This window comes from Sceloporus undulatus, chromosome 4 (assembly GCF_019175285.1).
Source record: "Sceloporus undulatus isolate JIND9_A2432 ecotype Alabama chromosome 4, SceUnd_v1.1, whole genome shotgun sequence".
Classification (NCBI taxonomy): domain Eukaryota; kingdom Metazoa; phylum Chordata; class Lepidosauria; order Squamata; family Phrynosomatidae; genus Sceloporus; species Sceloporus undulatus.
In genome coordinates, this window is record NC_056525.1 from 233,162,955 (window position 1) to 233,186,367 (window position 23,413).

General features: G+C 41.4%; 4 protein-coding genes across 5 annotated transcripts in view; 2 read left to right on the plus strand and 2 right to left on the minus strand.

The window, feature by feature from the left end:
• The window catches only part of LOC121928054 (MDM2 binding protein), a 36,064-nt gene extending 23,588 nt beyond the window's left edge, over nucleotides 1-12,476 (plus strand). Inside the window, exons 18-22 of the mRNA XM_042462254.1 lie at nucleotides 6,216-6,482; nucleotides 6,964-7,213; nucleotides 8,579-8,692; nucleotides 10,196-10,261; nucleotides 12,206-12,476. Of these exons, the coding sequence (XP_042318188.1) occupies nucleotides 6,216-6,482; nucleotides 6,964-7,213; nucleotides 8,579-8,692; nucleotides 10,196-10,261; nucleotides 12,206-12,244 (736 nt within the window). The 3' untranslated portion in view covers nucleotides 12,245-12,476. The remainder of the gene's footprint in view (nucleotides 1-6,215; nucleotides 6,483-6,963; nucleotides 7,214-8,578; nucleotides 8,693-10,195; nucleotides 10,262-12,205) is intronic.
• DEPTOR (DEP domain containing MTOR interacting protein) overlaps nucleotides 1-23,413 on the plus strand; it is a 741,617-nt gene that overhangs the window by 368,159 nt on the left and 350,045 nt on the right. The window lies entirely within an intron of this gene.
• MRPL13 (mitochondrial ribosomal protein L13) overlaps nucleotides 1-23,413 on the minus strand; it is a 434,401-nt gene that overhangs the window by 62,643 nt on the left and 348,345 nt on the right. The gene's annotated exons all lie outside the window — the stretch shown is intronic.
• SNTB1 (syntrophin beta 1) overlaps nucleotides 21,119-23,413 on the minus strand; it is a 142,203-nt gene continuing 139,908 nt past the window's right edge. Inside the window, exon 7 of the mRNA XM_042461764.1 lies at nucleotides 21,119-23,273. Within this exon, the coding sequence (XP_042317698.1) occupies nucleotides 23,181-23,273 (93 nt within the window). The 3' untranslated portion in view covers nucleotides 21,119-23,180. The remainder of the gene's footprint in view (nucleotides 23,274-23,413) is intronic.

The following is a 23,413-nucleotide window of genomic DNA, read 5'->3' on the forward strand; positions in this document are numbered from 1 at the left end:
GCTGTTAAGGAAAACAACTGACACTTTATGAATTGAGTATGAAACTCCATTCATATAAGATGGGGTGGGCTGAGAAGAGAAGGCGGTATTGTTTCATGTCTCATTGAAACCAGGATATTTCTACTTTTCTCCTTGCCACTTGCCCCAGGAAATAGTAGCAGAATAGTGGCCAACAACAACAATGACCAATGTGAGAAGTTGGCTGTTGTTGTCTGCCTTTAAGTTGTTTCCAACTTATGGTAACCGTAGGGTGAACCTATCATAAGTTTTTCTAGGCAGGATTTGTTCAGAGGGTGTATCATTGCTGTTCTCTGAGGCTGAGAGAGTGTGAAGTGCTCAGGGTCCCTCAGTGGGTTTCCATGGCCAAGTGAAGACTCAAACCCTGGTCTCCCAGAGTCCATTGGATCCCATTGTTTGCCTAGTACTCTTATAATGATATGTGAAAATATAAGAAGTTAGAGCAGTTGGCTTCAGATAGTTTCAACTTCAAAGGACTTTTACAAGCTTTCATGGATTGGTAATCATTGATTGTTAAACACTTTGAAGGGTTTGGAAGTGCAGTGTACATGCTGAGAAGCAGTATTAGTTTCCTACTAATAGTAGCTTTTCTCAGTTAGCTGAATACAAATGAAGTAGACGAGATAGCCTGAAGACAACCTGGATGCATCCCCGATCCAAACACTGGCACCTCATTGACTATATCCTAGTGCGCCAGAGAAATATTCGCGATGTCCGTCATACCCGAGTGATGCCCAGTGTAGAATGTCCAGACAGATCATCACCTCATAAGGTGCAAACTAAATCTTCATTTTCAGTTCAAACCTAAGAGGGGTGGCATCCATACTCGGAAGCTTCAATTGGTTCAGAATATGGCAGCAAGACTGGTCACTGGATCTTCCAGGGTCAGTCACATGACACCTATGCTTAAAGACCTTCATTGGCTGCCCATTCGCTTCCTGGCACAATACAAAGTGTTGGTTATTACCTATAAAGCCCTAAATGGCTTGGGCCCAGGGTACTTGGAGGACCGCCTCTCTCCATACAATCTGCCCCACACACTCAGATCGGCTGGGAAGCAGTTGCTAAGAGTTCCTGAAGTGAGATACTCTACCACCACACAGAGGGCCTTTTCCACCTCGGCCCCCAAGCTCTGGAACTCGCTTCCCAGCGAGCTCCGCTCGGCCGCCTCTCTGGACCAATTTAAAAAGGGGCTCAAAACACACCTTTTCCAGCAGGCATACTCCTAATACCCCCAAGATATCCCCTTCTCTCCCCTCATTGATGCACAATTGTGCTAGTCTGGACAGTTATTTTCATTGTAAGATGTTTTAATTGATGATTGATGTTTTTAATGTATTTTATTGTATTTCGTGGACTGTATGGTTGTATGGTCTAAGTGCTGTAACCCGCCTTGATCTTTGGAAAGGCGGGCTAGAAATAAAGTTTTATTATTATTATTATTAACAATCTTCAACAAGCTGCCGTAAGAGACAACTTCCAGGCAAATTTGCAAACAAAACTTGAAGACCATCCTGTAGACTCTTCTCCTACAGTGCTTTGGCAACATATCAAAAACAGCATCCTGCAATCTGCGGAAGAAACCTTAGGGTTCTCCCTCAAGAAAAACCAAGACTGGTTTGATGAAAACAACCAAGAGATCCAGAAGCTGTTGGCAAAGAAGAGAACTGCTCACCAGGCACACCTCGCCCAGCCATCTTGCCATGTAAGAAAAGCAGCCTTTTGCCTCGCATGTAGTCAACTCCAACAAAATCTCCGAGACATTCAGAACATGGTGGATCAATTTAGCAGAAAAGACACAACGTTGTACAGATCTGGGTGATTCCAGAGGATTTTATGAAGCTCTTAAAGCAGTGTTTGGACCTACATATCAGATCCAAAGCTCCCTATACAGTACAGATGGTCAAACACTAATCACAGATAAAGCTTCCGTTCTGAACCGATGGGCTGAACATTTCCAAAGCCTCTTTAGTGCCAACCGAGTAGTCCAAGACTCAGCTATTCAACATATGACACAACAACCGATGAAGAAGGAATTGGACATAGCTCCCACTTTGGAAGAAACCGTTAAGGCCATACAACAGATGAAAAATGGCAAGGCTGCCGGGATTGATGGAATTCCACCTGAAGCCTGGAAACACGGAGGTCATGTACTCCATGCTAAACTCCACGAGCTCCTTGTGAGTTGCTGGGAAAAAGGCGAACTGCCATTAAATCTCCAAGATGCAGTCATCATCACCCTGTACAAAAAAAAGGAGCAAAATCGGATTGCTCAAACTATCGAGGTATAACACTGCTCTCCATTGCTGGAAAAATCCTTGCAAGGATACTGCTGAACAGATTAGTCCCTGCTATTGCAGAAGAACTTCTTTCCGAAAGCCAATGTGGCTTCAGAGCTAATAGGAGCACTACAGACATGGTATTTGCCCTTAGACAACTGCAAGAGAAATGTAGAGAGCGGAACAAAGGACTCTATGTAACATTTGTCGACCTCACCAAAGCCTTCGACAACGTGAGTAGAAAAGGTCTGTGGCAGATCCTGGAATGACTAGGATGCCCCCCCAAATTCCTCAAAATGATCATCCTGCTACATGAAGGCCAGCAAGGTCAAGTCAGATATGGCGACGCTCTCTCGGAGCCCTTTCTAATAACTAATGGTGTGAAACAAGGTTGTGTTCTCACTCCAACTCTATTTACAATATTCTTCAGCATGATGCTCCAAAGGGCTACGGCAGATATCAAAGAAGAAGAAGGCATTTATATACGCTATCGTACTGATGGTAGCCTGTTTAACTTAAGCCTCCTGAGGGCCCGCACTAAGACTCTAAACTATCTAGTCCGTGAGCTGCTTTTTGCTGACGATGCTGCCCTCATTGCCCATACGGAAGCAACCCTGCAGCGCCTAACATCTTGTTTTGCAACAGCTGCAGAGCTCTTTGGGCTGGAAGTCAGTCTGAAGAAAACGGAAGTTCTCTACCAGCCGGCACCTCAGGAAGAACACTACCATCCCCACATCACTGTAGGCACATCTGTGCTTAAGTCCGTCCAGCAGTTCACCTACCTGGGAAGCACCATCTCCTCAGACGCCAAGATTGATAAAGAGATCGATTACAACAGACTGGCAAAGGCATATAGTGCATTTGGAAGGCTTCACAAAAGAGTCTGGAGTAACAAACACTTGAGGCGAAGCACAAAAATCAGTGTGTATAGAGCCATTGTACTGTCTATTCTCCTCTACGGGTCTGAAACATGGGTCACCTATCGCCAATACCTACGACTCCTTGAAAGCTTTCATCAGTGCTGTTTACGCACAATTCTAAATATACACTGGACTGACTATGTGTCGAATGTTGCTGTCCTTGAGCAAGCAGGGATCACCAGCATTGAGGCCATGCTATTGAGGACGCAGCTGCGCTGGACAGGACACATTTCTAGGATGAAGGACCATCGCCTCCCAAAAATAGTATTCTACGGTGAACTCGCCACGGGTCAGTATAAGAGGGGCGCCCCAAAGAAGAGATACAAGGACTCCCTGAAACAACATCTCAGGCTTGGCCAAATTGATCTCCAACAATGGTCTGCCCTGGCCTCGCATTGGGAGGCATGGAGACGCACTATCCATGATGCTGCAGCCTTTTTCGAAAGCTCACAGCGAAACGACAATGCAGAAAGAACCACAACCCAGAAACATCACCCAATGAGACTTTCCGTTGTGCTTTCTACAACCGGACCTGTTTGTCCCAGATTGGCCTTTTTAGTCACCAACGCGCATGTCCAAAGTGCGGGATGCATCCTTCCTGAATCTTCGTTTGCAAAGCAAAGCCAGAGAGAGAGAGAGAGATGAGACCTGGATAAGCACAAAGTACATTTTATCCAGAATTTTGGAAAGAGTTCCAGAGCTCTGTAGCTTGGTTGAGTCCATGAAATTAGATGCTGATTTGCCTTAATACTGACTTTCTTAGAGCCTAAAATAAAGTATTTTGGTTTCTGAGTGTCTATCCCAGGCCTTTGACTATTTGCAATTAGGTTCTGCTGAATTTAGTTGGCTTTGTGTTTGTTTTTCCTGAATTTCATGAGTGTATATTTGGCAAAGTAATAGTAAGTTATTCTAGGCATTTGCTTTGCCATTATTTCATAAAAGATTTTAATGTTGAGTTTTATGATAGCAGTTGTACTGAAAATTCAGTGACAAGAATCATGGGTCAAAGTACATCCTTGGCAGATGTGGGACAAGAGAAACAAACATTATTTTTATAGGGTCTTAGAGATCTTGGAAGCCTGTGGAACAACAGCTTGAATTTTCCTGGCTTCTGGTTTTTGATGCTATTTCTGATCCTCAAGATTCAGGATGTTATTTTCATAACTTTTCCCCGTTTCCAGAAGGATCTGCCACAGCTTGATTTTCAAAAAGAGAAAGGTGTTACTATGAAAAGGATATGCAGAATTATAGCATTATTCAGGATAAATATTTCATTTTTGCAGAATGGGCAGCAGTGCCCACTGAGAATATAATCAGGGAAAAATCATATACCATGAAATGGATAGACAAAAATAGTTTTATTGTATCAGATAATGAGCTTGTTTCTAGTCGTAAAATTAAATTCATAATTTAAGTTGATTAAAAAGTTTCTTCCTTGCGGGGGAAATCCAGTTCAGGCTAAGTATGAGAAAAATTATCTTTCTGGTAAAAATTAGTTGATTTGTCCTGACAGCACACTGTACTGATGCTCAGATAGTTATAACAAGAACAGTGTCCTGTGTTCCAGAGCTGTGAGGCATGTACTGATTGAAGCAGCATTGATTTTATTGTCAGGCAAGCCATTTACACCCATTTTTTTAGGTCAAGTGGTATCTTTATGCATAATGGCTCAAAGGAAGCCTGGGTTTTGAGGGAACAAACTACCAGCGATTGCCATAGTGTATCTGCCCTGTTTTGGGGCTTCTCAAAGGCACCTACTTGGCTGGTTAGGACAATAGGATGCTGAAGCAGATGCTATTGAACTAGTATGGCTTTTGAGGGTTGGTTCTGCCTGCCTGCTTTTTTTTGGTAGCTAAGAATGTATTCCACTGGCTTCAAATCTTGTAGAAGTTACTTTTTTGACTAAAGCTCCCAGAACACCCCAGTCAGAATGCTTAATGGAAAGCTAACTTTCTGAAATCTACTTCTGTTTTCTGCCTCAGCATGCACATTTCTTTTTTTACAAATATGAAATGTAAAATACGCACAAAACACAACTCACAGAACACAACACACAATTTTTTTTAAGTCCAAGAAATCAGTGTGGGATTGGACTCTATAAACATGTTTTTAACATGCATTGAAAATGATCGAATTCTGATGGAAGAGCATTCCATCTAGGAGATGCCATTGCATTGCCCTATTCCAAATGACTGCCAAGTGGACATCAAGAACATGTGGCATTACCTGAAGCACATTAAAGACCCAGCAGTCACTGGTTTTCTTTGTAGGGCAACCTCCTCAGTGTTAAGGCTGCTGACTCAGAAGATGAATCTTTACTAATGGAGGCTGATGGGGCATGCTAGTTAAAATATATTTGGCATACTTTAGCTTGCAGTCCTAAACTCACTTGCAAGAGAATAAATTCCATTGAGAGTAATGGGACTTACTTCTGAATAAATGTGCATAACAGTACACTTAGTACTGCACTGAAAGAATTTAATCATTGTTTACATTTGCATTAACATTGTAGAGACCTACAATCTTGTGAAATAGATTCGTTCAGTTTAAGCTGAGAGAGTATGACTGGTCAAAAGGCAATCCAATAAACTTCATAGCTGAGTAGAGATTTTAATTCATGGCTCTGGATTGTAGTCTAGCACTATCCGCCATGCCACACTGCAGCATTTATGATTTAGTTAAAGCCAGAGTTCTTTTTGATACTTCTGCCCATAAATTGTGGGGTGGAGTTACATAAGTATATTCTAGCACTATGTCAGCTCATTAAGAGGGAGGATAGTTATACCTCTGAGAAGATTTTTCTCCCTCCCATTTCATAACTGACCACGTGAAGACCTTTTCTGAACTTTGCAAAGAAGTCAGATAAAGGAGGCAAAGAACATTTTTATATATTGAAAGATAAACAGAAAGTGTATTTCTCTCTAACCGGGGGGCGGGGAATCTGCAGTTCTTTTGCAAAGCTTCTGGCTTCTACATCTAATTTTCTATTTCATTTTAGATACTGTCTAGACAACAGAAGAGCTTTGGAAAGGGATGTGGGATTTGCTGAACTTCAGACTCGTCTTATCCGATATGAAACTCAGACTACCTGCACAAAAGAGTGCTGCCCTATGCCATCTGTTTTGAGTCCTCTGCCATCTCCTGCAGTTTTGTCGGAGCCTGGCAGCATCCCTGATGGGGAGTCTTTACAAAGGGAGCTCCAAACAGAGGCTTCCAGACCAAAACGCAGATCAAAAGACCCAGATGGCCTTTATCCCAACAAGAGGTGATAATACTACTTTTTTTAAAAAAAGTAATTTGAGACCTTTTTTGTGTAAATTCAACTCTCATTCATTCGAAATAATGGGTTTCGTGTAGCAAAGCTAGCTAAATGTTCAGAAGATCTTAATCCCTTTCTTGCTAATTCCTCCCCATGTCTTCCTATATTTTTTCATGTGTGATAACCTTTTCTTTGTATTGAAAATATTGAAAGGAGACCTGAAGGCATTTTCACCTAACCCCCATTGGTTTGCATCCTGCAAAGTATGAGCTGACACTGTTCCATCAAAGTGATTCCATTAATTCTCTTCATCAGACACAAAAAATGCCCAGAAACCAAAATGTGTATTTTTTTTCTCTGCTTTCAAACTGATAGTTTTCAGTTGCTGGTATGTGATGTTATTTTAGGTTTTTACAGGCAAATCAAGCACAATGTACAATTTAATGTCTCTAAAATCTGTTTTGCTTCCCCCCACGCCTCTTTCTAGATTAGTCAAATCTGAAAGCACAGAGTCTCTCTTGTCCCAGGGGAGCATAAGTAATGGGAGTCGCCATTCAGGAGTTGTCACAAGACAACGCCTGGAGACATCTGTCCCTCTGCCATCTCTAGCTGTCAAACAGTCTCAGCATCAGGTGCACCAAGTAACCCCCAAGAACAAGTCAGCAAACCAGAGGTGTGGTAAAGAGCCAGAAACATCAAAACCCATGAAGGAATCAAGGTCTCAGAAGCATATACGGGTAAAGTACTTTTCAGGATAACTGAAAAGAGAGATTTATTTATTTATTCTCCTTTTGCCTTTTCTGGATTGAATAAGTGAGATCAAAGTATGGGTTCAGTCCGTTAGAGCTAAAGACACCACAAAATGTCAGTTAGAAACTCCTAACTTTGCACTCCCTCCAGTCTGCCTTTAGAATTTTGCATGAAATGTTCTTACTGCTCCTGTTGCTTTGAGATCTTGCTTTTTCACAGACTGGTGGACCAGGGGAAGGTATTTTGGCTGATTCCAGGCATTAATTTCAACTTTGTGAGTCTTGCTGTAGACACCTACCTTGCCTGCAATTCATCACTGCAGTAGCAAGCAGACATGCCCACCTTTCTGTTGCAGCAAATCTAATGTTATGATGTGTATCTCCAATAAAATTCTGGTTTTTGAATTACTGTGCCACCAAATACAGTAGCATGGGCTCCAAGTAGGCAAAAGCAGCTCAGTGTGCTGGATGTGGCCTCATGAGATGTACTGGCTGCTCCTCTTTCATGGTATTTGTAAACCAAAGGATAGTTATGGGGCAAGGTGTGCTGCAAGTACATAGGACAAGAGACAGACCTCAGGTGACCAGTTAGAGCAGGGTTAGTCTTAACAGTGGCATAACTGTCACACAGTAAAAATGTTCAATATATAGAGCTAATGCACCATTCTGAAAAAATTGGAAAGCTTTATGCAGTTGTGTTATAATATAATACACTTTCCCCAGATGGAGAATAAGCTCAGTACAGGAAAGTATAACATATGAATCAACTTTAAGTAATTAATCAAAGGGGGAAAGAAATTAAAAGCAGCTCAACAACAGCATCAGTGAAAGGAAAATCTAAACAAGCATGTTGTGAGATGGTTTTTAAAAACCCTAGTGTTTAGCAATACTGTGAATAATCATCAAAGGACAATATGAATATTTTATTCAGCTTCCTGTGAAGAAGGTAAACAAGCAATCTGTACCTTCAGATGAAGGAAATCTAAACAGCGTTTCCATTTCTTGCTCCAGCATATGAGGTCCACTTTGTGCATTGTATCTTTTATTGGACAATTAAATGGTTTGGCTGATATAAAGCTGAGAATGCATATTTGCTAATATGTGTAAGATAAAAATATCATGTTGTTGTTTCTTGTTGAATATGTATTCACTGACAAACATATCTATAACATATAAAATGGCTCCAGTCCGGACTCTATAGTGGGATCAGAGTGAGAATTGCTGGTGTCCACTTCATTTTAGAGGGTTATTCTATTTAGATTAAAATGCTGATTTAGCAGTAGAGTATATGATCTAGTATGCCTTTCCACAATAAAATTTATGGCATAAATTGTGCTTTTTCCCTGCTCCAAGATGCTGAAGGAGGTGGTGACAAAAACCCTTGGGAAGCATGGCATTGGTGAAGATCACAAGTGCTTTGTAACTTGCAGCCAGCGTCTGTTTGAAATATCCAAGTGTTATTTAAAGGTACTTGAGTTTTTCATGTTTTTCCACACCCAGAATAGCAAATGACTGTGTATGTTTTAATATACTGATAACCAAAAATGCAGAAAGTGACAAGAGGAAGTGTGGGATGTGTAATGTGTTCTGCACAGTAGAGCACCTGCAAATTTCCTGCAGCATGCTTATTGTTTGTGTTTTTCCCCTGGGTGGGGCAAAACCCTTCATGTCGTCAAATTTCAGGGTTTGAGAATATAGATCTGAATGCAGCTTTCCTTCCTAACAGCCCAGCTAAAAATAGTAGGAGCCTCATAAACCTAGCTATTGCTGTTGGTTTTCCTCTCCTCCTTGGGCTAGAGTATAGGAAGATAACTTATTACCAGTCCAAGTAGTTTATTTCGGATAAACTCTTTGTTCACATAGTAAACTTTCTGACACTTGTCACTTTCGGACAAGTGGAATTGTTAAAAACATGCATTTCCACTCACCTGTTTGTCACACCTGTGCACAACTAAACATTCTAGATAAATACTTGAGTGGTTGTTTTTTTGTTTTGTTTTTTTACATCTACACATAAAAACTTGTGAAGTGATGTTAGATAAAAGTTTGCAGAACTTAGGTTATAATGTGAATCATTCTCTGTTGTGGTTTCTATTCTGTGTATGTACAAAGCAGCATGAAAGTGTTAAGCTGGCAAGTGTAAGAGCCTTATGCTTTTGATCATCTTCACAGCTTTGCAACTTAAGAGCTGTTCAGAAATCAGAGGCATAAATTGCCCATGGTAGAACTATGGGATAACTCTGCCTCCACACTGATCTCTGCTAGCCCACATGGCATGCTGTATAAATTTTGGCATGGTGTGAATAATGCTTTCAGTCAACATGGAAAATTCTTGCAGTGTACTCTCTCTCTCTTTCTCTCTGTGGACATATCCACACTTTACAGTTTAAAGTGCTAATCCACTAGTGCATTGAACTTTCATGCTAACAAATGCAGAGACTCAGTCTCTTCTATAGATAGGCAGAAACTGATAGACTGTATTACTGTCAGGATTGAGCCAAACCTTCTTACTGTGTTACAAAGCCATTCCCCTTTTTACTGCTACCCTTCTTAGTCCTATTTTCCTCTTTATGTGCCTATTTGCATCTGCTGTTTGCAAACATTGTTGATCCTATTGGTAAACCATGGGATTTCATCCATGATATCACAATGATATCTATGACACATCTAGCGTCTTGTCACAGACATTCATGAACATAATTTTGTAGCTCACAATAATGAACTTGAATAATTGGCAATGTGAACAGAAAAGATCCAGATGTGTGAGAGCAATGAATAAAAATTGTGCTAAGAAGACTGAGTAACCAGGGGTATAATATGGTCAATAAATGATATTTTAAAATATCTTGCATGGCTATGAAATGTCAAATTTAAGAAAAGCTCAGAACATTTTATTGCCCTCTAGCTTGTTAAATTTAAGTATTGAGATCATGAGCTGGCACATTATAAAGTATTACATTTCATATTTAGGATCTGAAAACATCTAGAGGTCTGTTTGATGAAATGAAGAAAGCTGCTAACAGCAATGTTAAACAGGTGATCCTCATTTATGTCTTTGTGTGTATGTGTAAAAAAAATGCTTCCTACACAAGATAGTATTACAAATTACAAAGATTTTCCATGAGCTCCTCGCTTTCATTCCTTATTATAGCAGCACTGGGTCATTGTTTTTGGTCTGAATTAGGTTAGCAGAACTGTATTTGCACTGGACTGCTGAATGAATCTGAAGAAATATTCATCCCCTTAGTACTGATTTGTTGAATTTTACCTGAGTATTAAAGGGCTACTGTAGTGTAGTGGTTTGAGTGCTAGACTAGAACTCTGGGAATACTAAGGCGGGTTAAGGACTGCCGAAAAGCGGTGGTCTGCACCCACCCCTTTCTCCACCGGATCGGGGCCTCAGTGGCCAGAGCAGCAGCCGCTGAGGCCCTGATCCGCCGCTTTCCAGGCTGCAGGGAAGCGGCAAATGGCCCCTTGCCTGAGGCCTGGAAAGGGGTGTCCTTGGGGCTTCAAGCCCCAAGGACACCCCGCAGAGGCGGGGAGGAGGAGAAAGGGGCCGCTTGGCCCCTTTCTCCCTTGCGTCGCTGGGCGCAGCCATCTAAAGGCTGCGCCCAGCGACGTAAGACCAGGAAGGAGCTCCGTTTCGGAGTTCCTTCCTGCTCCGACGAAAGGGCGCATTAAATGTCCTCGCGTGGAGCAATGGTGTCACATCCGCGCTGCCTCGTTTGGAGGCGGCGCGTTCGTGACGCCATCATGGCGGCCCCTGTGTAGATGGGGCGCTGCCATCTTGTACGTCCTCCAGATGTATTAGGCTTGGGGGCCTCAAGAAGTGACGCCCCTTTTTAAATTTAGGACGTCCTGAGGACGTCCCTTATGGCGGTGTGTAACCTGCCTAAGATTTGAATCCTGCTCGGTCATGGAAATGCACCTGGTGGCTTTAGGCAGTTCACACTTTCTTAGCCTCAGAGGAAGGCAAAGGCAAACCCTCTCTGAACAAATTTTGCCAAGAAAACCCCATGATAGGTTTGGTTCACCTTAAGGTCAAGAAAAAAAACTTGAAGGCAAACAGCAACAATTGGTCTTATGGATTGGTGAGAATTTCCTTTTTAAGTTCTTATCATAATTTGCTAAAATTAGTAACATTTAAGTGAAACAGACCAATTTGCCTATCCCTAGTTGTCATGAGGTTTTTAAAAATTTATTTTCCCAGCATAAAACCTGTCCTGCTTTTATCAGCCAACATGATTCAGGAATAGGTTATACCCTCTGAAGATCCTTCAGTCATAAAGAATCATTCCAGCATCTATTAGATTCAGCTTTCTGCAGTGCATCATGGAGCTGCATCTCAAAACATAGAACATAAACTGTACTGAATCAGACCTAAGACCTCCTTACTCCAGCATTGTGTACCTACCCAGATGTACACAGTGGTAAACCAGGCATACCCATGGAAAAGTGCATCAGCAGGACATGAATAATAGCTATTTTGAGCCATAGTCATGATGACTAGTAGTATCATTTATGAATGTGTCTTTCTTTGAAAGTTGTCAAGGTTGATGGCGATCAAATTCCATAGTTTTAACTATGCACTGTACAATGAAGTACATCTTTTTTATCTGTTCTTGTATCTTCATTCAGCTTGACCAGGGGTGGGGAGAAGGAAAGATTCTCTTTTTCTCCAGACCCTGGATATAAAATTATATATGCTATGTAAACTATCAAGATTTATTTGGCATATATATACTGCATCTAAGGAAGTGGGCTGCAGTCCATGAAAGCATGTGCCAAATAAAACTTGTTAACCTTTCATGTGTTGTTGGTTGTCTTTGCTATGACAGACTTACACAGCTACCCTGCTGCAAATGCTATGGATTTCTTTCATATCCCCCGTTATCTGAACTTTTTTCTTAGCCACCAAAGTAACATTTTGTTAAACCTATTTATTTTATTTCTGTGTTTACCTCTAACACATATTCACAGGTGATTGAATGGGTTTTAGAGAAGACCAAGGATGAATGACATTGTCCAGAGCCCTTGATGTTCTGTGAAGAGAATCTTATGAGTGAGCACAGTGCATTAAATGGATGGCTTGGAGAGCCTTGGTAATATAATTCAGGTGGTGAAAAACCTAGTATCTGCAGCATATCTGTGATATTAAAAATTACTTTGAAGTGAGCCACTCTTTGTAAATAACATGTATTTATTATGCCACACTGCATAACAGCATACAATAAATCTGCTTTGCTTTTTATGTGTGTTTGTATCTCGACTGTCATTTAAATATTTTGTCCACCTGTTACACTAACTTGGTGTGTTCTCTAAAGAGACCAAAACAAAGACCACACTAAGGTTTTGCACCAACTACCTTGAGTAGCGTTTGAAAAAAAAACTAAAACACTTAATATTTCTTTAATTGTTCCTCTAGAATGCACATGTTATTGAACTCATTTTGATCAAGTTTGAGATTTAGACTTAAGTTGATAACCTGAACGTTTTTGTGAAAGTTTGGGGCTGAATTTCAAACTTCATCTTTATGTGGGGGGAGGGGAACTTACTGGTTTTGGTCCATTTTTCACATACTGTAATATAGTATGAAAAAATTACAGTAGCGTCTCGATTATCTGACCTTCGATAATCCTACATTCTGGATTATCCGACATTGCTGATCAGTGATTTCTTTACATTTTCAGAGGACTGTTTATACATTACAGTGTTGTTACTGTATTGTGACTGCAACATTACTTTTACTGTTATTGCAGTAAAACTTCAATATGTTTGCAATTCATAGTGATTTCAAGGCTTTTCTTGGACCCTCTGGATTATCCAACATTTTCAGCTATCCATCTATCAGCCCGTACATTTATGTCAGATAATCGAGACTCTACTGTATAACAATTGTAGGTCTACAAATCACACTTTTGTGTTTTTTGTGTTTTTTTAAATAAAATGAACCATCATCATCAACCCAGGAGATGCCGGATAACAGAAAATAAAGGACTTTTAAAAAAGGAAATCTTTTTTCAGTCCCATGATTAACGGTGCTAACCCTGTAAACAGTTCTGTATGGTTAACAAACTAGACATAATTTTTTTTTTTCTGATGAAGGCAAGAGCCACTTGAACTCTATTGAAATAAAATTGTCAACAGTTTTCACTTGCTTGAAGAAACCTGAAAGGAACTGAAATGTAATCAAAACACTCTCCTTTATTAACCAAAATCCTTTAGTAGACCAACGACACACTCGCAGACGAATCAGAGATTCAAATGGCAGAATGCCACAGCAGTAAAGTATGAAGCAAGGGACTCTGCAATTTAAGCTACATAATCTGTAGCTGGCCTATTTTGTGCTGAAACCTACTCTGCTCACACTTCTGTCAATTCTGTGTCACGTCTGAAGGTCATTCCTTGTACTGGTGATACTTCCAGAATGTTCACCATCTCATCCTAGAAATCTATCCCAATCCAGATACTGAGCACTTAACTCCACTGAAGAGTTCAACTCATATGTAGTTTCTGTGTTTTCTCAGCAGTTTTCACTGTGATCAATGTACTTGTCATGAATCCAAAGGAGATAAACAACTTGTAGGGGGGTCAGCTGTGACGATTTTAGTTAGTGTCTTAGGCGCGTTACAGACCGCCCTTTGGGTGGCCTGTAGGCGCTCCTTACCAAGGCCCCGATCCGCCGCTTTCCACCCCACTCCCCGCAGCCTGGAAAGGGGTGTCCTTGCCCCAAGACACCCGAAGGCGGCAGGAAGGAGGAGAAAGGCCACTCAGCCCCTTCCTCCCTTGCGTCGCTGGCGCAGCCGCTAAAGTGCTGCGCCAACAATGCAAATCACGGAAGGAGCTCCGTTACGGAGCTCCCCTAGCACCGCGGAAAGGGCGCTATACGCGCCCTCAGCGGCGCAAAGACATCATCCTGCGCCGCCCATTTGGAGGCGGCGTGTTCGTGATGTAATGGCGGCCCCTATGTGTATAGGGTGCCGCCATTTGTACATCCTGGGATGTACTAGTGTAGGTGCGTGCGTAGGCACACACTTTCCTAACCCTAGTATGTCCCAGGATGCACTTTACGCCCGTCTGTAATGAGCCTAGTTAGCTTTTCAGATACAGTTCTAAATCACTATCAAGAATCGTAGAGTTGGAAGAGACCACTAAGGCCATCCAGTCCAACCCCCTGCCATGCAGAAATCCAAATCAAAGCATCCCTGACAGATGGCCATCCAGCCTCTGTTTAAAGACCTCCAAGGAAGGAGACTATCACCTCTGAGGGAGTGCATTCCACTGTCGAACGCCCTAACTGTCAGGAAGTCTTCCTAATGTTCAGGTGGAATCTCTTTTCCTGGAGCTTGCATCCATTGTTCCGGGTCCTGTTCTCGGAGCAGCAGAAAACAAGCTTGCCCCTCTTCAAGATACATCCTTCAAATATTTAAACAGGGCTATCATATCACTCTTAACCTTCTCTTCCCAGGCTAAACATCCCAGCGCCTTAAGTCAGTCTCATAAGGCATGGTTTCCAGACCCTTCACCATTTAGTCGCCCCCTTTGGACATGCTCCAGTTTCTCAATGTCCTTTCTGAATTGTGTGTGCCCAGAACTGGACACATATTCTAGGTGGGGCCTGACCAGAGCAGAATACAGAGTAGCACTTATTACTTCTCTTGATCTAGACACTATACTTCTATGGATGCAGCCTAAAATAGCATTGGCCTTTTTAGCTGCCGCATCACACTGTTCACTAATGTTCAACTTGTGGTCTACTTGGACTCCGATATCCTTCACCTAGTTTTTCATTCAGCCAGGTGTCACCCACCATATCTGTGCATTTTATTTTTCCGCCCTAAGTGCAATACCTTACATTTCCCGTGTTGAATTTCATTTTGTTAGCTTGACCCAGCTTTCTAGTCTATCAGATCATTTTTGAATGGGGTCCTGTCCTCTGGGGTATTAACTATTCCTCCTAAGTTGTGTCATCTTGCAAATCTGATAAGTATGCTCCCAATCCTGTCATCCAGGTCATTGATAAGAGTTGAATAGCACTGGGCCCAGGACAGAGCCTTGTAGGATCCCACTGGTCACTTCTTTCCAGGATGAAAAGGAGCCATTGTTGAGCACCCTTGGGTTCGGCCGGGTCAACCAATTACAGATCCATGTAACAGTTCCTTTGTGCTAGCCCAATTTTACAAGCTGTTTGCAAGTATGTCATGGGAAACCTTTGTCAAAGGCTTAGTGGAAATCAAGATATACTAATATCCACAGCATTCCCTTCATCTACCAAGCTGGTAATTTTATCAAAGAAAGAGATTAGGTTGTCTGGCATGACTTGTTTCTCTGAAACCCATGTTGACTTTTGTGATTATGGCATTGCCTTCTAGATGTTCACAGACCTCTGTTTAATGAGCTCTCCAGAATCTTCCTGGATTATGTCAGAGAACAACGGACGATAATTGTTGGGATCCTCTTTTTTTCCTTCCTTGTGAAGATGGGGACAACGTTGGCCCTCCGCCAGTCTGCTGGGATTCTCCTGTTTACAGGAGTTTTCAAAGATTATTGCCAATGGCTCCGATATTTCATTTGCCAGTTCTTTTAATACCTTGGATGGAGTTCATCTGGTCCTGGAGACTTCATTTAAATTAAAAGGTGTCCTCTACTATCTCTTTACTTATCTGTGCTGAAATTCCCCATGCTGTCCTCTGCTCATTATCCTCAGGTTGAGCACCCTTTGCTTTTCTGAGAAGAATGAGGAAAATAAGGTGTTGAGTAATTCTGCCTTCTCTTCTCTGTCTTCTGTTAGCATTTTGCCATCTTCTCCATGCAGTGGCCCTACCGTTTCCTTCTCTTCTCCTTTTGCTGCGGAAATATCCAAAAGCCCTTTTATTGTGTTTTAACCTCTCTAGCAAGCCTGAGTTCGTTCTGCGCTTTAGCTTTTCTGACTACCCCTACATAGCCTGCTGCTATTTCTTTGAGATTCCTTTTTTGTGATTTCCCCCTTTTTCCATTTCTTATACATGTTCCGTTTCAAACTTAGCTCGGTTGAAAGTTCCTTAGTCATCCATCCGGTTTCTTGAGACCATCCTTTTTTTCTTTCTCACTGGAACTGGTTTGAAATTGTGCCTTCAGTATCTCCCTTGAGAAAGTCCCATCCGTCCTGAACTCCTTATTTTTAGTATTTCTGACCATGGAATCGCCCCAATACTTCCTAAGTTTACTGAATCTGCGCTCCTAAAGTCTAGGATGCATGTCTGACTGAGCCTTGCTTCTCCTTTCCACTGTATACAAACTCAGGAGAAATGGTCACTTCCACCTAATGATCCACTACTTGCACCCCATTAAACCAAGTCATCCTTGTTGGTTAGGATCAGATCTAAAATAGCTGACCCCCTTGTTGCCTCTTCCACCTTTTGGACCATGAAAGTCTTCCAGCAAGTGAGGATTTGCTAGGCCTTGAGGATATGCTGAGTTTGACTTCCAGCAAATATCAGGATAGTTGAGTCGCCCATCACTACTACATCTCTCTTTCTGACTGTGTGGTCATCTGTTCTAGAAAGATATCATCAATTCCTCAGTCTGACTGGGGTCTGTAGTGAACCCCACCGTAACATCCTTGGTTTCCTCCTCCCCCTCAGCTCTCTCTCAGTAAGCCTTCAGATGCAATGCTAAAGTAACAACATCCTGATCTGCACATTGTATTTTCCAGTGAGCCATGTTTTCTCATCTGTCCAAAGATTTTGGCTTCTATAAGAATTATCATACTTCCTTTGCTCTATAACCCATGTATTGTCTTTTTGGCCCTCTATGGCGGGTTACAAACCGCCGGGTTGCAGCTCTCTCCCTTCGCCGCCGCCTTGCAGCATCGGGGAGCCTCAGCCTTTAAACGGCGTGGCTCCTGGACGCTGCAGAGAAGGAGCGTGGAAACAGCTCCTTCTCAGGCCCGGAAGAGGCGCCATGAGTACAAAGGGCGCACTCGCGGCGTCACTTCTGGGGGCGCCACGTGTGGACGCAGAGGTCCATACGTCAAAATGGTGGCACCCGTATGAATAGGGGCCGCCGTTTTGTATGGACTGAGTCTGTGATAGGGCAAGGGGCGTCTAGAAGAGACGCCCCTTTTCCAAACTGGACATCCTAGGACGTCCCTAATGGCAGTTTGTAACCTGCCTATGATCCATAAAGCTCCTCTACTACTGCATTTGAATTAGTTGATGTTCTTCCTATCGCCTTTCTTCACGTCCATGTTTCATATCCATACATGGAAACTGGAAATACTGTTATGGACAGTCCTTATTATGGTGTTCAGCTAACAGCTTACACTTGAAGATCATCATGTTTGCTTCATGGCTACCTTTCCAAATCTAGAGACTCCATTTTATTGATGACTGGGTAACAGTATATAAATCTTTAATATTGTGTCATCTTCATCATCAACATTAAATCAGCAAAACTTCCTTGGCTATTAGCTTTGTATCCCCAAACTTTAAAAGGTTCCCATGTTTGGACACAACAGGGAATTCTGTTGTTTCAAACTAAAAGCAGTCAGCCATGCCAGAGAGGAAAAATAAGTGTAATCAAGGATTAGACATGTGGTACTACCCCAGTTTGGGGGGCTTTCTGGGGATCTAGAGGTTGCATGTGGCCTCTAGATCCCATTTTTGTGGTCCGAGGGCCCCAGAAACCCATTTTAAAAACATATGGTGTAACTTTCAGGCAATTCTTGCCTTGAAACCATCCAGAAAGCCCCCCAAACATGCAAACATATCCTTGCTCATTCATGCAAGCATCCCAGGACCATGAAAGCCTCCTAATACTTATTTTCCTCTGCAGTCCCTCTCAAAATGGATAAGGGAGTGATGCGGTGTCACTCCTGTTGCCATTTTGAGAAGGAATGCAAAGGAAAATGTGAAGTTGAAGGTTTTCATGGCCAACATCCCATAGTTTTTTGTGTTTTTTTGCGGCTATGTGGCCATGTTCTAGAGAATCTTCTAGAACATGGCCAAATAGCCCGAAAAACACACAAAAAACAAAGGAAAATGGGTATTAGGCTTGCTGAGGTGGGGTGGCAGCCTTTGAGGGGAGAATGTGGGGGGAAATTGGTCCACAGTCCCCATGTAGTTGCTCCCTGCTGCACTAAACCATAGACAAGCTGGGCCAGTGTACAGAATGAGAAGTCATAACTTCTTGGCCTCACGAGATCACTTACAGAAACCAATGTCCAGTTGTTACCCCTTGTCCTACAAATCAGATTTCTCCTCCAGATTTGTGCTGCTGTTCTTGCAGTTGATAGTACATACAGCTATTGGGACTATCAGTATGGGTTGGAAGGCACTTCAGTGAAGTAAACAAACCACTTCACAGTATTTAGTCAAGGGGATTTAGCGAAATAACTGCTGTCACAAATGAAATGAGTGCTTCGTCAGTTTGCAACTTCAGTGGGATTAAAGCAGTGTAAGTGGCCTCTGCATACAAGCAAATTACTTTTCCCCGTAATTACCACCTCACAAAAAAATTCAGTAATGAAATTTTTATTAAATATAGTCTTTTGTGCCCCTCTAAAATATAAATATCTAAACTAAATTTTATAAATCGGAAGTAGCTCCATGTAATCATCTATTCTACCCAACCAAATATGATAGATCCAAAATCGTAATTTGTCTATAAATATAAAATAATGATTTTTTGCAAACTAGTTATTTACTTATTCTTCATTTGTAATCTGAGCACCGTAAATTACATGACATACTTCATAATAACTAATAATGGATTCTGACTATTTACAATGCAGATAATCATTCCAGTGATTTTTAAGTGTTTTAAAGAAGTAGTGCAGTATAATTTAACATATCATTGATGTATGCTAAAATACACATTATCTGATTTATCCACTGACTTCTCTCATTCAAAGTCACACACACTTTCCACTTGTGAAAAATGTCTTCAGGAAACAGTTTATTCCTACTAGTTTGGCAGTGCACAGGGTGGTATTCCTTGCTTTGTATGCGTTTTTACCTTTTTTTTAACAAAAGAAAATTAAAGTTTAAAAAATCACATACTACTTTGTCATCCTTGAACTGACAAGAGACAGAGGTTCTATGCACTTACGGAGATTACCTGCCGCAAAGTATTCCTATTCATGTTAATGTACTGCAGAAATCTACTTCTGGCTGTGTGATTCTTAACTTCATCAGTGTAAAAAGCAGACATATACAACCAACTCACATACATATCAGACTGTTGTGTGTGTGTATATAAATCTTCAAGGCGCCTGTCAACTATGGTGACCACCAGAATTTTTAGGGTATTCTTAGGCAATGAATGTGGGGTCCAAATCAGACAACAGTATTTTTAAAATAAACTAATTTTATTCATTATTTTTAAAATTACCAGAAGGGTAGCTAACACCCCCCCCCCTTTTATTTTATTTGGAAAGCGAGCTATTTTATATATACCTAGCTAGCAGGGCTGGTCGATGTAATGTTGTGGTGTTCACTGTAGTAAAAAGGTTGCGTCCCACTTCTTTCTACAGAACAAATTCCCTCGTATGAGGTAACTACAGTTGTGAATGTGCCAGTACGAGAGACTCTATAATGTAACCAGTTTTTGGCTTTACTTCAGGAACTGACTGAGAGGAACGCTAGCTCTAAACTGGGTTGATGAGGGTGTAATCATTGCATTACTCTAGAGAAATCTTGGATCTTTAACCATGGTCAAGAGAGGAGAGCTAAGCCTACAATGAATATTCTTTGATGTACCCTGAAAGTAGCATGTATCGACTTGTAGTTAATATTCAAGGAAGATCTGACTTGGTGTCTTTTGTAGGTAAACAAAATATTTCCCCCAATTCAGCTCATGTACAAAAATAACTCTAAAGAGTAGATTTGATTTATTTACTTTGTCCCACTTCCAAGGACCTCTTAAAATGAAACACTGATTTCCCTTTTGTCTGCCAATCAAAGGGCTTCAATATTGAAAAATTAGCAGTGTTCCAGAAAGCTTTCAAAAGATAAATGTAACATCAGCTTGAGGACTCCCTGTGAATTTGTTTTTGTTTTGGTCTTTTTAAACATAAAATAGAGTTTTTAGTATCAATCCTTTGAAAACCATTGCTTTGCTGATGTGCAATATGAAAAGAATTTAGAAAATGACACATGATCAGAGGAAAAGAGATTTCTGATGCTGTTAGTGTCCTTATACATCTCAATTGGCCAAATGTGGGGTGTAGGAGGGGGGGCGGGGAAGGAGAATTAAGTTACTCTCCATGTATTTTAACTCTTAAGAAAACTGGTAAGTTATGTGAACCATGGTTGTTGGGTTTCCAAACTATGCCTGGATTGACCAAAATTTTAAGCCCTCTGACCAGAAATTTACACAAGTTTAAGAGAACCACAAATGGCACACAACTTGTACATACATATTAAAAATTAATATGAAATTAATGATTAAAGGTAGATGTTTTATAGGCCTCCTTTCTTATAATTTTTCTGAAAAGGCTTTGGAGGACGCTGGCCGACCGCCCTGGGAGAAGCCTGGGCAGGGGGTTATATTCATCCATCCAGCTTTCTATTTAAAAGCATGGAGAGAAGAGAAGAGATGGTTGTGTGTGGTTAGCTTAATTCCTAAAAGATGGCCACTGGTACTCAAAATATTGTTGACTTCTCACTGGACTACAACCCACAGCATCATCTCCTTTCTTCATTGGGCTTGTGTTTGTTCCTTTTTTTGGTTAAACCTTCACTCTTGACTGTTTCACACTGTTCACGACATTTCAGCAGCCTTTGGCACTTGGTGGAAAATCTTCTATTTCAGACTGTGCATTCCCTCTTCTTTTGCACAGAAAATGCTTCCTCTTTGCCCTCAGTGGTGACTGTGTCCATGTTGCTACAGAGGACAGGGAATTACTAAAGCAAGTTCAAGTAAGCACAGGAGTTCCAATTTGAATGAGGATCTTAGCCTGGGGTCAGAGGGGAAGCAGCTCTGCTCTTTGATCCTTTTCTCCTACTACAGTTCCTATCTGAATTGAGAATCCTGCTGCTGCAATTTATATTGATGGATTTGTTGTTACTGTGTGCCTTCAAGTTATGGTGACCCTAAGGCAAACCTATCGTGGGTTTTTCTTGGCAAAATTTGTTCAGAGGGGGTTTGTCATTGCCTTCCTCTGAGGCTGACTCACCTAAGCTCACTCAGTGGGTTTCATGGCCGAGTGGGAATTGAACTCTGGTCTCCAGAGTTGTAGTCCAACACTGAAACCACTACATCATGCTGGCTCTGTATAGTGATCCACTAAATAGATGGATCACTACTTGGCCATTTATGTTATCCACTGGATGACCTTGGGCAAGTCACATGCTTTCATCCTCAGGGAAGGCATTGGCAAACCTCTAATCAAATCTTGCTTGAAGGCACAACAACAAGGAGTACCAAATCCAGACCAGGAAGGAGAGCAGAAAGTAAAGCATCTACCTTTTTTAAAGTGCCATATGCTTTGGATCTTAAGGTGACTGCTTGCAAGCTACATAATCCATTATACACACAAGAGCTGCAATTGCACTTTCAAAAAGCTTCATGTGATTCCTAAGACACAGTTTGGCCATCTATGACCGATGTTCAGATCAAAATAAATGTCATCCTAAAGGGTTTTTGTTTTTCATTTTTCTTGCTAAATGTTTTAAAATGGCTCATGTATCTCAGTGATACTTTAAACAAACAAAAGCATGCTACAAATAATTCAGCAATTCCACTTTTATCAAAGCCATTTGGCTTCATTTTACTAACCCAAGGAATCAGGGTGGCTTCCACAATCTAATTTTCTTTGTGACCAGAGCAGGGCTGGAGACAGCAAACCTATGCAATGTCCTTGCCACTGGCCATGCCTTCTGGGGGTGGTGGACTGAAGATGTTTCAGCCTCTAAAAGGATTGTTTCCAAACTTTGGACCTTTGTAATCCTTTAAAGACACTCTGAGGGGACCTTCCCCATGAACTCACTCACCAGGTACACACTGTATGCTTGATTTGTGGCTGATGGGCTTCCTGTACTAATACCACCTCTACCTATAGCCTTGCCAATGGTGTTGCTTTGTGTCTTGTTTTCAGAGTACTAGAAAACAGCACAAACCTGATGGACTTCCAAACCACTTTGTAGATCCATCAGCTGGACAATTTATACATTAATGAGAAGAAAGTGACCTTTCCCTGCTGCTTTTTGAAACGGGAAAGACAGCTTAATGGAAACAAAACACCTTCAGTGGTACATAGGCTCTGATAGCTTTACCAAATCCTATGTGGATAAATGTACTCATCTGGCTACTTAACACTTACTTTCAGTGTTTCCCAAACTTCTAACCTTCAAGGATTCCTGCTTGCTATTTCTAAGCTATGTTTTAGTGCACACTATCAGTTGACACAGATGACTGACCTGAGCTCTTTGGGGGTAGCTGTTGTCCACAATAAACAGATAATGTATCCTAAAGTGGAGGCCTTGGGCTGCACTGTAGTGGAAAATAAGAAACAGTGGGCATGCTTTCCATTTAGAGAAGTTTGTCCACCATTACCATATGCTCAGATATCCCTGAATTTTCTAATGAATTACAGAGTTGCTCGGAATCTAGTTTGAAAACCATTGCTCTACAACACTTATATAGGCACCGTTGTGACTTTGAAATGCCACCATCTTGTATTAAGCTATTACTCCTTCAGAACTCAATTTTTGCCTTTATTTACAGCAATCAATGTCTTTCTTGCAATGGGTTAGGTAAAGCTTATGTTCCTGCTTTCAGGTTTCTTGACAACTCTTATTCTTCTGTGCTTTTCTTTCTTTATATAGCTGATCCAGATAAGAGCATTGCTCCAGCCCTGTGCAGAATAATTATGTCCTTAGCAGGTCCAGATGTTGCCCAAAAGTCACTTGCATTTTAGACTGGGACAGACAGCTCCATCTTTTGTTTTGCTTGCACAACTGACAGGTGGTACTTATGCTACCAACCCAAGTCTTGTAATCTTGGCTGAAAGGAATGAATGAATGATGAACACAATTGGCTTTGGACAAGAGCGAAGATCCAGTTGCTGAAATGGGAAGAGACAATGAGAGGTTATGAGAGGGGGGTTTTGGTACCAAATTAATAGGGACTAAGCCAAGAGCATACATGAAAGACTGGGTTGGATCCAAAGCTGTTCTGCATGCATAAGGAATCCCATTGTGAGCA